The sequence below is a fragment of the Pelophylax lessonae genome (assembly GCF_965119305.1).
Source record: "Pelophylax lessonae genome assembly, chromosome: 6".
Lineage (NCBI taxonomy): Eukaryota > Metazoa > Chordata > Amphibia > Anura > Ranidae > Pelophylax > Pelophylax lessonae.
In genome coordinates, this window is record NC_138773.1 from 251,209,758 (window position 1) to 251,222,344 (window position 12,587).

General features: G+C 43.1%; 1 protein-coding gene across 1 annotated transcript in view; it reads right to left on the reverse strand.

Annotated features, from left to right (window-relative positions):
- PDK1 (pyruvate dehydrogenase kinase 1) overlaps positions 1–12,587 on the reverse strand; it is a 66,965-nt gene that overhangs the window by 24,782 nt on the left and 29,596 nt on the right. Inside the window, exons 5-8 of the mRNA XM_082262276.1 lie at positions 10,435–10,530; positions 3,616–3,698; positions 3,461–3,532; positions 41–139 (exon numbers count right to left, since the gene is read on the reverse strand). Coding sequence (XP_082118402.1) covers positions 41–139; positions 3,461–3,532; positions 3,616–3,698; positions 10,435–10,530 — 350 coding nt within the window. The remainder of the gene's footprint in view (positions 1–40; positions 140–3,460; positions 3,533–3,615; positions 3,699–10,434; positions 10,531–12,587) is intronic.

Consider the following 12,587-nt stretch of genomic DNA (forward strand, 5'->3'; position numbering starts at 1 on the left):
TTGCCACATAATTATATTTATTACATAAAAATAAATTTACCTTAATAGTTAAGTCTTCACTCCCCAGAGACACTCGCACTTTGACTGCAGGATAGACACCTTTGTCAGCATGGAATTCCATAGTTGCACGCATTGCATTCTACAGGACAAAAATGTAAGTAAAATCTGAAGTTTAGGTTTAGTGAATTTGATATAGTTACATTGGTACAGCTTGAGCTAATTTAAATATGTATGTGCCAAATCTGTGAGATCCCTGTGGAAACTCAAAATCACTTTATTAGGCACAGCTACTACAGAGATCTCCACTAGCTTCTGGGTCAAATGTTGAGAGGCTACCCTACTGCATTATGAACACATGAGGTTGCTTGCTTTGTACAGGCATCTTTTAGGGACACTTTTTTTTCAAGGAATGTAAAGCATTCTCTGATTGGATGAGGTGATGTCAGTCTTCATCTCGTCCAATCAGTGAACACTCTCACATTTCCAACTGCTTTCTATAGGTACAATCTGGGGACTGTCTAATACCTATAATCACTAGGCTCTGCTGGCCAACCAACCTCTGAAGAAAAGATCATGAAAAAGCCTTAGAAACTACAGTTTTGAAAAATTTTCCACTGACCCACCCTCAGCACCCAAACCTCTCAAAATACGCTAGTGCTTGGAATATCTATATACTGCCGTTTTAGAGAGAAAAAAAATAAGTGTATATTTATTGGTTTGCCTGAAACTTATAGCACCTACAAACTATGGTATATACAGTATATACACCTGGAATTCTTATTTATTTTTTATACTAATAATGGCAGCGATCAGCTACTTATAAAAACGGGACTGCGGAAGTGTGGCAGGCAATCTGACACCAAATGACGCTGGGGTGAACTAACTGCCACTGACATCACCAGTGCCATTATTACAATAATCAGTGCTAATAATATGCATGGTCACTGTACTTATGACACTGGGCAGTAAGGGGTTAATATTTAGGGCAATCTAGGGGTTTTATAGTTTGTGTGTACTGTGTGCTGCTTTTACTGGGGATCTACTTGTTTTCATTCCCTGCTTAGCAGGGAATAAAAAGGCAACAAGATCCCCTGTCACTGAACATAGCTCTGTGCTGTTTAGACTCACAGAGCTGTGTTTGGGGAAGATCAGAGCTGATCACCAGGTGCCAGCATCCCCTGCCTGGAAAAGCAGAATCACTTGTATATATACACGTGATTCTGTACAGCCAGGCCGGAATGTAGCTTTACTGCTACAGTGTGCGGTTGGGCAAGCAGATATGGCACTCTTTCTGTGTAAAGTGCCCCCCTTGGCACTGCAAAGCCCACAATTTTGCTCATTGGTTTGTTGCTTGTGCTTGCATTTCTTCTGTCTTCTACAAAGATGAGGATTCTGCAGCTGCCTTGATTGGCTCAGCCAGGATGATGCAACTTGAGTATGAAAATGTATCCCAGCACCTACTCCCCACATGCGTGGCTGTCGGTGTACAATTTATAAAAAACATTAGCAGGCAGGGGAAAGATTTTAGGCAGAACAGACTTAAGAGTCTCCTATAATTCCATCATATAACTTGGTTTTTAGGCTCTGTTCAGAAAGGCAGTTGAAGCAAAACTGTGCATTTTCCATTTTTAAAAGCAGATGTAACAAAGGCAGAATTGCTGCGAAATAACATGGATGCTATATACTCTTTTATATTGTATACACATGTGCACAAATCCTTAAAGTGGAATTCGATTCAAATTCTAAGGCTAAAGCTGGCCCTACAATATACAATTTTCTTGTTAAATTTCCTTTAGATTTACCTTCAACTATGGAGTGCAATGGCCTGCCTGATCGCATACAAATTGAAAGTGCTCAGGTTTGATCTGATTATATATTTTTGGTAAATCTAAAGGAAAACTGTACAAGAAAATTGCATAATTAATAGCCAGCCTTAAAGTGGTCCTAAACGCAGAAGGTTTTTAGCACCAGACCCCCTGTACAACTCTAAACTGGTAACCTGTAAAGGCGTTTAAAGTGTTGTCTATGGAGAATTTTAAGCACCGTAGTTTGCCGCCATTCCACGGGCAGACACAATTTTAAAGCGTGACATGTTAGGTATCTATTTACTCGGTGTAACATCATCTTTCACATTTTAAAAAAAAAACTAAAATTCGGCTAACTTTACTGTTTCATTTTTTTTTTTAATTAATGAAAGTGTTTTTTTTTTCCCCAAACAAAATTGCGTTTGAAAAACCACTGCGCAAATACCGTGTGACATAAAAAATTGCAACACACTTAATTTTATTCTATAGGGTCTCTGAGAACTGAGTGATTAGAGCTCAGTTCTCCGTGCTCTGTCAGTCACTGTCTGTATTTTTCCTTTAACCACCTCCTTCCCAAGCCTATTCTGACACGTCACTCTTACATGAAAATCTACTTTTCTTTTTTTTGCTAGAAAATTACTCAGAACCCCCAAACTATATATATATATATATATATATATATATATATATATATATATATATATATATATATATATATATATATATATATATATAATCTCAGAGACCCTGATGCTGCATCCACCTAGGTAAGTATTATTATCACAAAAAAAAAAAACAATCAAATCTAAACTCTATCTACTCTGTAAAAGAAAAGATGTCCTTTTCTGAAGCCATGCCAGTGCAGTGACATGATCAGGGCCCGCTTCAGTGTAAAGGAGGTATAGCGACAACAGCTTCAGAGCCAAGGCAATGATGCCACCCGCAGGCCCACTATGGGGCACAGCTGTTGTCAGCTGTCCCTCCTCCACACTGAAGCTGGTCATGTGACCGGACTAGAGTAAAGAAAAAAAAAAATCAAATACATTTCCCCATATTTTTACCCCTTAAAAATGCTGCAAGTTCAGAAAAAAATAGTCATTGATCTACCAGAAATTCAGTGAGCTCCTAACAGTCTGGCCACTGTCTCTGCCACACTGTAATCTTAAGCAGTGTTATTAGTCCTTCCCGCTTAACCTGTCAACTACTACTAACTCAACCACTATGTTATAAGGCAATAGGAGAGAGGGAGGTCTTTTGCGGTCTAAATTAGAAGTGAGCATTAGTGTGCCTTCTTGAGGCAGAGCTGTTAAGGACATAAAGTATGTTACTTGCGTTTCAGGACAGGTGTCCAAGCCTGGACCCATATGACTGCATTCAGGTTCAGACATCGCTCCCTAACCCCAGATAACCACTAGGGGTGTGGTTTCATGCGAACAGCAATAGCTGCAGTCAGCTTGTCAAAACTTTGTACCGGCTGAGTGGCCACCACTATTCGCATGCAGCAGTCATTCAAGCCACAGAAATGGCTGAAATGACAGGTACTTGCAAATAGCAGCAGCCACCATATCCAAGGGTTGGTAGGCTGCAATATATTACATATTTGTTCTTGGGTTTAGAAGCGATTTAGAGTCTGCCATTAAAAAGGAAAAACATACCTTGAAGAGTTCAAATACCATGTGGTATAGATGGGAAGGCACATATACCACTTGTATTGGCTGTCCTGGATTCTTGGCTAGAAAAAAAAGAATATGTAATAAGCATAAACAAGATTACAATTCTCTGAATAATGATATGTCTGATATCTATAGACCTTACCATTAAATTCTGCAAGTTCCAGTTCTGGCGAGCTTACGTAATACAAGTCACATAGATGTTTTGCATTTTCATACCCATCTAGAAGAAAAGCATGACAGTCAAATCTATGGATAGATCAATCTTAAAAGCATGTGTCTGTGTGTTCAACAGTCATCTGAGGGTACAAGGGGTTATTAGGTGAACGGTCCATCCTTTAACTACTTCCCCACTAGCCACTGTGCTGCTACTGGCGCGCTCCCGGTGTTTTCGTTCACAGCGGGAGTCGGGCCAGGGGAGGAGCAGCGGCGATGGCCGCTGCTCTGCCCCGATCGTCGGGGAATCCAGTTTGGAGATCCGCCCGCCTGTGTAAACAGAGCGGGCGGATCTCCTAAGTGACAGGGAGTGACAGATCGGACTGTTCAGCATAGCTGAACATCCGATCTGTCCCTGTGTCACTCAGTCACCCCCTCTCCACACGTCAGTAAGCACCAGGCATACATTAACCCCTCCCTCTCCAATAAAATTAACCCCTTCCCTGCCAGTGTCATTTTTACAGTAACAGTGCATATATATAGCACTGATTACTGCAGTAATGTCACTGGTACCCCCAAAAGTGTCAAAAATGTCAGTCAAGGGTCCGATCTGTCCGCCGCAATGTCGCAGTCCCGCCAAAAAAAAAAAAAAAAATACGCAGATAGCCGCCATTACTCGTTAAAAAAAAAAAACACCAAAAATGACAGAAATCTTTCCCTTAGTTAGTAAACGCACTAACTTTTGCGCAAACCAATCAAAATACGCTTATTGTGATTTTTTTTACCAAACATAGGTAGCAGAAAACAAATTGGCAAAAAAATTTAAAAAAAAATCGTTTTTTACATCTTTTTTGGGGGGAATTTCATATAAAAAAATGTTAAAAATATTGTTATTTTTTCAAAATAAACGCTCTTTTTTTGTTTATAGCCCAAAAAGTAAAAAATCGCACCGGTGATCAAATACCACCAAAAGAAAGCTCTGTTTGTGGGAAAAAAAGGACGTAAATTTTGTTTGGGTACGGTGTCGCATGACCGCGCAATTGTCAGTTAAAGTCGCACAGCGCCGAATCGCAAAAAGTGGCCCAGACGTAAGACAGCAAAATGCTCTAGTGGTAAAGTGGTTAAATAGCACCCCCTGAGACTTATCTGGCAAAGTAATTTACCAAATTGCTCATTCTAGAATATTACACAGAGGCTACGATGGTGGACCCTTTTAGAGAATGTTAGCTGTCTAGTGGCCATACAAATTATTTGACTTTAATGTTCTGAGTCCCTAACCAGAATGACCATGTAGCAAGTGCAGTCATAAAGTGAGAACAACTAATGAGCATACTTGTTCCAGCACCAAAGCAGTTATGCCATTTAAACACACACACACAAAAAACGAGCTCCTGACCATTTCTGAAAAAAAATATTAGCAATAGCACACAGTTTTGGTTGAAGCTGAAGACAGATATAAGACATCAATGCAGCTCTGTATTCAAGAACACATCCTTAAAGTGACTGTAAAGTCTTGTTTTTTTTTCTTAAATAACAAACATGTTATACTTGCCTCCTCTGTGCACTTGGTTTTGCACAGAGCAGCCCGATCCTCCTTTTCTCAGGTCCCTTGTTCCTGCTCCTGGCCCCTCTCTCCTATCGAGTGCCCCACAGCAAGCAGCTTGCTATGGGGGCACCCGAGCCAAGCTGCAGCTCGGTTTGTCCATTCAGACACGGAGCTGCTGTTCGGCCCCACCCCCTCTCTCCCTACTGGCTCACTGGCTTTGATTTACAGCCGCGGGAGCCAATGGCGCCACGACTATCTCAGCTAATCAGGAGGGAGAGTCCCAGGACGGCCAGGGGACTCGTGGACATCGCCTGGACAGAGATGGGGCACAGGTAAGTATTAGGGGGGCTGCTGCTACACACAGAAGGCTTTTTATCTTAATGCACAGAATGCATTAAGATAAAAACTTTCCTGGGTTTACAACTCCTTTAAATGTGTTTAAGTCATGCAGTGCAAGTACCAACATTTTCTTGCAAACAGCTTTTTGCAGTGTTCCTTACAGCTCTGACTAGGGGAGGAAGAAACATTACAAGAAGCCAATCAGTTGTGCAAGAAGTATGCTGACAGAAGCAGTAGAGTGAGAGGAAGAGGAGTTTATCAGGCTACTTTTTTCACTGTTTAGGCACAGAGTAGGGATGGGGAAGAGAACCTGCAAAGGTTGCTGAGCTTCAGCAGAGAAAAATGAGGTCCTGCCCTGCCAGGCATGGTTGTGTGATATGACAACTGTGTAAATCTCAGAACTGGGCTGACAAACACAAATCCTTTGGCGGATAAATCAGCTCCCTTATAAACACTTAACTGCTTGCCGACCGCCGCAAGTAGATTTACTGCGGCGGTCAGCCCCTGCCAGGCAGAGTGACGTTAATTAACGTCACTAGCCTGGGAGGGTCTGGGGAGCGAGCGCGCGCCCGCGGAGGCGCGCTCCCGCTCCCGCGCGGTCACGCACCCCCCCGCGCGTGTGACCAGCGGACCCGATGTCCGCCGGTCACTCGGCGATCGTCGGGGGAAGAGGGAGAATGTCAGGCAGCTTGTGTAAACAAGCTGCCTGTCATTCTCCTCGCTGTAAAGACACTGATTACACGGATCTAGTATGTAGATCCGTTGATCAGTGTCCTTACAGCTAGAGCCACAGCCAATCACAGTAAGAATCACGCCCCTAGGGACACACACAGCCCCTCCCTCCCAAATAAAGTTAACCCCTTCACTGCCAGTGTATTTTTACAGTAACAGTGCATATGTATAGCACTGATTACTGTAGAAATGTCACTGGTAACCCCAAAAGTGTCAAAAATGTCAGTCAAGGGTCCGATCTGTCCGCCGCAATGTCGCAGTACCGCAAAAAAAAAATCGCAGATCGCCGCCATTACGCGTTAAAAAAAAAAACAACAAAAATGACAAAAATCTTTCCCTTTGTTAGTAAACGCGATAACTTTTGCGCAAACCAATCAAAATACGCTTTTTGCGATTTTTTTTACCAAACATAGGTAGGATAAAACAAATTGGCCAAAAATGTTAAAAAATTTTGATTTTTACATTTTTTTTTTGGGGAATTTCATATAAAAAAATGTGAAAAATATTGTTATTTTTGCAAAATTGTCGCTCTTTTTTTGTTTATAGCGCGTGATCAAAAAATCGCACAGGTGATCAAATACCACCAAAAGAAAGCTCTGTTTGTGGGAAAAAAAGTACGTCAAATTCGTTTAGGTACAGCGTCGCACGACCGCGCAATTGTCCGTTAAAGTCACGCAGTGCCGAATCGCAAAATACCCCCTGGTCTTTTAGCAGGAAAATCCTCCGGGGCTTAAGTGGTTAATCTGTGTATTTAGATGTTAACTTGGAATTCGGCTTTATTGAAGAAGGTTTACACCTAGCATATAATCAGTGATATTTCATCTATGCCCAGTTATTTAGCTTCCTATGCAACTCTATATTCAGCTAACCTCTGCTGTTAAATTGATCTTCACTTGTTTCAAAATGATCTGCAAAGATCAACCCATAACATTTCAAGTACAGACAAGTGAAAGAATCAGGGAACACTTAACAGCTTGTTATGAAATACAGCATTTAAGATACATAATAAATGCCACATTATGTAACAAAAAAAAAAGGGTCTTAACCAATTCTATGTCTCACGCTGGCTTCTGCCTGGAAAATTTCAAGGACAGTCAGTGTATACTGGAGCCATTCCAGTAATGTAACCTAAAATGACCCCACTAGCATGCCAGCAGTTGGAAAATCGTGCATAAAGTAGCTAGTACCAGTTAAAGATGAACTCATACCTCACAGAAAAGATGACAGTGTTGCTGAGGCCACTGCTAGCAACTTTCAAGTTGCTAGCAAGTAAAAGTTGACCACAAACTTAAAACAATTGTCCTCCCATGAAGCCTTGTGGCTGTGATACAAAGCTACTGTGTAGGAGGGCAGTCATGGCACAGCTCCACCTCTGTCTTACCACAGTGACCAAGGCCTCCTAACAATGAACTATGTTCCCCGGTGGGTATTTCAACTAACACACTGGTAATCTCTCTTTTTAAAGTCACAGTACAGTAATCATTTAACAGTAGTTTAGCAAAAGTATTGCTAGATCACAAAGATAAACGTGCCTCCAGCTCTATACAATATATAGGAGTTTCACTTTTTGAATTGAATTACTGAAATAAAATTAACTTTTTGATGATATTCTAATTTTATAAGATGCACCTGTGTCAGTGGCAGAACTACCGGAGTCACAGCAAATCACGCTTGCGACTAGGCCCTGGCGGTCCGCCACTGTGGGGGGGCCGGCTCGCCACTTCTAGGCAATAAAACAGTGGTACACTGTGGGGGCGCCGACTGCCGCCACCAATTACAGGCATCATGTCAGTAGGGACTGTATACACTCACTGTGCTGACACAGCGCTTTGCCCATTCCTCCAAACAGATACATGTCAGGAGGAGGAAACTGGAGTGGAGGAGAAAGTCAGCTGAGCAGCTGATGACCCAGTAGAGTGAAGGGGAGGAGCTCTCCCTTTTGGAGCAGATGTGAAGACAGTGTCCCCATGCCGGGAGAACCGTTACTGGAGGCACGGTGAAGCCAGGCTGACAGCACTGAGAAAGGAGGGGGGGAGGGGGGATTGACACACTGAGAACAGGCGAGTGCCAGTGACACCATCCCATCCCCCCCACTATCCCTCTGCCAGTGATCCCAACCACCATCCCCCTGCCACTGATCCCATCACTCTGCTGCTTATCCTTTTCCTCTGCCACTGATCCCATTCCTTACCACCATTCTTCTGCCACTGATCCCATCCCCCACCACCTTCCCTCTGCCACTGATCCCATCCCCCACCACCTTCCCTCTGCCACTGATCCCATCCCCCACCACCTTCCCTCTGCCACTGATTCCATCTCTCACCACCACCCATCTCTCACCACCATCCCTCTGCCAATGATCCCATCCCCCAGCACCATCCCTTTGCCACTGATTCCATCCCCCACCACCATCCCTTTGCCACTGTTCCCATCCCGCACCAGCATTCTTCTGCCACTGATCCCATTTCTCTGCCACTTATCCCATCCCCCACCACCCCTCTTCCACTGATCCCATCCCCCACCACCACCCCCCCTCTGTCACTGATCCCCTTCCTTCCCCACCACCACTGATCATATCACTCTCACCATTTCTCTGCCACTGATCCAATTCCTCACCACCGCCACTGATCCCACCCCCCCCCCCCCCACCACTGAACCCATCCCTCCCACCACTGCCACTGATCCCATTCCCCCACCACTGATCCCATCCCCTCCCACCCCCATTGATCCCATTAACGCCACTGATCCCTCCCCCCCACCACCATTGATCCCACCACCGCCACTGATCCCAACCCCCTACCACCACCACCGATCCCATCCCTCCCACCACCACTGATCCCATCCCCCCACCACCACTGATCCCATCCCCCCACCGCCACTGATCCCATCCCCCCACCGCCACTGATCCCATCCCCCCCCACCATCATTGATCCCACCACCGCCACTGATCCCAACCCCCCCACTACCGCCACTGAACCCATCCCTCCCACCACCACCGATCCCATCCCCCCCACCACTGCCACTGAACCTATTCTCTCCCACAATCACTACTGCCACTGATCCCAAGGGGGCACTCAGGAGGATATATAGGGGCACTCTGCAGGTACTGTTTTTTATACCTCCAGAGGGCCCCCTTATATCTTCCAGAATGCTCCCTTACATCCTCCAAAATGCCAGCTAGTAATAGTAAGGTCAGTGGCAAAACTACCAAGGTCTTAAAGGTCGGCTGCGACTGGGCCCTGGCATTCCACCACCATATGGGGGGCCTAAAAACAGCAGCAGGGGGCCACACGAGAAAGGGCCCCTGGGTTAAGCCTTGTAGTTACGTCCCTGACCTGTGTATATATATCCTGCTATCCATAACTGCACTAATCATTAAGGCAGAAAATAACCTGTGTCCTCTTTGTGAAGCTGTTACTATGTAAAGGTTTTACTGATCCCTACCTTACAGTAAAAACAAAAGCCATCTAAAATCCCCAAATACTTACCTAAAGCAATGGTCATGCGACACTTCAGTCCAAAGTCTTGCTCTTTTATGCAAGGAAGGGCTGATTCTTTGGATGACCATGTCATTGCCTAAGTGATGTTGGCCCTTTTTATTGGCTGTCTGGTGGTGGAGTCCTCTCGAGATGCAGAAGCGTGTCCTGTGTGATGGCATTAATAAGAAAGGGACCAACCAGCATGAGTACAGACTGCTAGATCACTGGTCCACATACTCAGAAACTGAACCCATCAGGCACACAGACAGCAGACAGTATTTTAAAGTAAAATAAAAGCTCATCAATGGGTTTGTACTGACATACAATACAAACTCACATAGCAGATGCATTGACTCCTTTATTTATTTCTGTACTAGCAAGGTGTTTAACCGGAATCACAGCACCCATTAAAGTGAGAGGTCAGCCCTGAGTGACAGACCAGTACATTAACACTGAATCAACCTCAGGAATTGGTATTTGAATATGGTCAGTGTAACCTTCCATTAAGTACTGATCCAAACAAATAGGCAATTATAAGTCAGATGTATTTTATCATAGAAGAATTCTACATACATACCTATATACAATAATATAGGCAGGGTTTATATTTTTTTCTTTTTAAAAGGTTAACAGCAGAGAAATAAAATGCCTTATTTCACGTTACTCTTCTGATAAGACAGACACAAAGAACTTGTAAAAACTTCTACCTCGAACAACGTCAACCACATTGCATGTTGGATTTATGCTGCCGATATGCTTGGGATGTGCTGGATTTACTTTCACTTTTCCACCAAACAGCAACGCTGAAAAGAAAAATGAAAAGAAAAAGAAAAGAACTTACAGGGTGGTGACTGGTATCAAAAAGCTGAATTTAAAATCCATACACAAAGATTAAATTTACTTTACAATCGCAACTGTTCAAACTTTAAAGGGCAACTCCAAATTAAATTAATCACTTTTGGGTGAATAAGCTGGGGAGGGGAGAGCAGGCAAATCTCTGAAATGTTTTAAAAGCATGCCCTTAGTAACCAATAGAACTGAAAGGCTTCAATCCTACAGTGTAGGGGATCAAAATGTACTTACACCTTATAGAAGTATTCATCTGCATCACTGGTGTTACTAAATATAGGATGCTGAAGTGGGTGTGGCCAACATTCAGCCCTACAAGGATGTGTAAAAAATTGTTGGTTACAGCAGCCCAGCGTGAAATAGTTGTCAAAATGTTGTGTAAATTCCCCCTCCCCCCCCCCCCAAAGTATTTTGATAACCAATGGAGAGGAGCATAAAAAAAGATAAGGAAAAAAAAGTGCAAACGGCGCTTTTGGTATGAAAAAAATACTAAATGTAAAAAAGGACAAAGCTGCAACATACTGCACGATTATACATAGTGCAAAATTAAATCTAAAAACGCTGCACTAATATCCACATGTACAACAAGTGATCCTGTCAAAATGAATATATGAAATAAAAATATATTGAAATACATGAAAAAAAGTCCAATGGGCACCAAAAAGTAAAATAAAAGTTTAGTGTAAAGGTGATCAGTAGACAAGTGAATAAGTAACTCCAATCACTAGACGACAGTGTGTGACAATGTGACAGTAGTGTTGATCGAATCCTCCACCCAGTGACAGCATGCAAGGCTTACCAGAAACATTTCACTATCCATTACAGACAGATCAAATAAGGCATATGGCATCATATACATCTTCATATGTGAGGTCACACACAAATAAGGTGCAACCTCTTTCAAAAATCTGTCCAAAGTTACATGTCAGAGTGTGTAATCCATATTAAAAAGTAATTTTATTGTAAAATGTATTGCACTCACATATAAAATATATAACAAACTTAAAACATCGCTCATCTCCATAAACACTCGGACAGGTACACTCAAAATGGCTTCCCAACAACTTCCAGCAATGTGGTGACGTCACAGCAGGCTCCGTCCTATGCATTTCGTCATATCTGTCATGCCCCCAGAGGAAGTCAGATATGACGAAACACATAGGAAGGAGCCTGCTGTGATGTCACCATGTTTTTGCCAGACTACACTTAATATTTTTACTTTTTTGGTGGTCATGGGACTTTTTTCATGTACTTCAATATTCTTTTTCATATATTCATTTTTATAGTATCACTGGTTGTACTCCTGGATATTAGCGTGGCATTTTTAGATTTATTCATCATAAGGGTACCAACACATCTCTACACCAAACACAAAAAAGTCAAGGCAAAGGGACATTGCACTCCACATCCCACAATGTGAGGTTTATTGCTGCCATGTGGGACGAGGGAGCACTGTTTTGTTTTTTATAACCTCCAGTTTGGGTCAGTGTTTAAAAGTGCAACACAAGAAAGCCACATAGTGTCTACTTTTCTTCGCAGTTGATGCTTTTCCAGGACCCAAATCCAAATAAAATTTGTAATTTTGCAAAGAATGGGGAATGCTTTTTTTTTTTTTTTTTTTGAGATCTAAAAAAAAAAAAAAAAAAAAGAAGCGCAACAATGGAAGCCATTGTTTCTGTCTGAAACTAGCAAAGGGAAAGGAGCACATGGGCAGGGCAATATACAAAACAGGAAAAAAAAGGGGGTCTCTGACACACGTTTAAGCTAGCCATCAAAAAACACACCACGGCCGCAGATTAACAATCAAGTAAGAAATTTCATTAAAAACAATACACGGAGCTCTATTGAGTGTTGGGTGTGGTCATGGGAGGTCGTGCCCCGTGAGCCTCGGCTGAGACTCCCTCCCTAGCAAGCAACCCAGCCGAAATGGACCGAGAGAGCCGCAAGTGAAGAGCGGTGTGGAGACGGCGTGTCGCACGGACATTCTCCTGCCTACCCCGGCCAGCTGTGT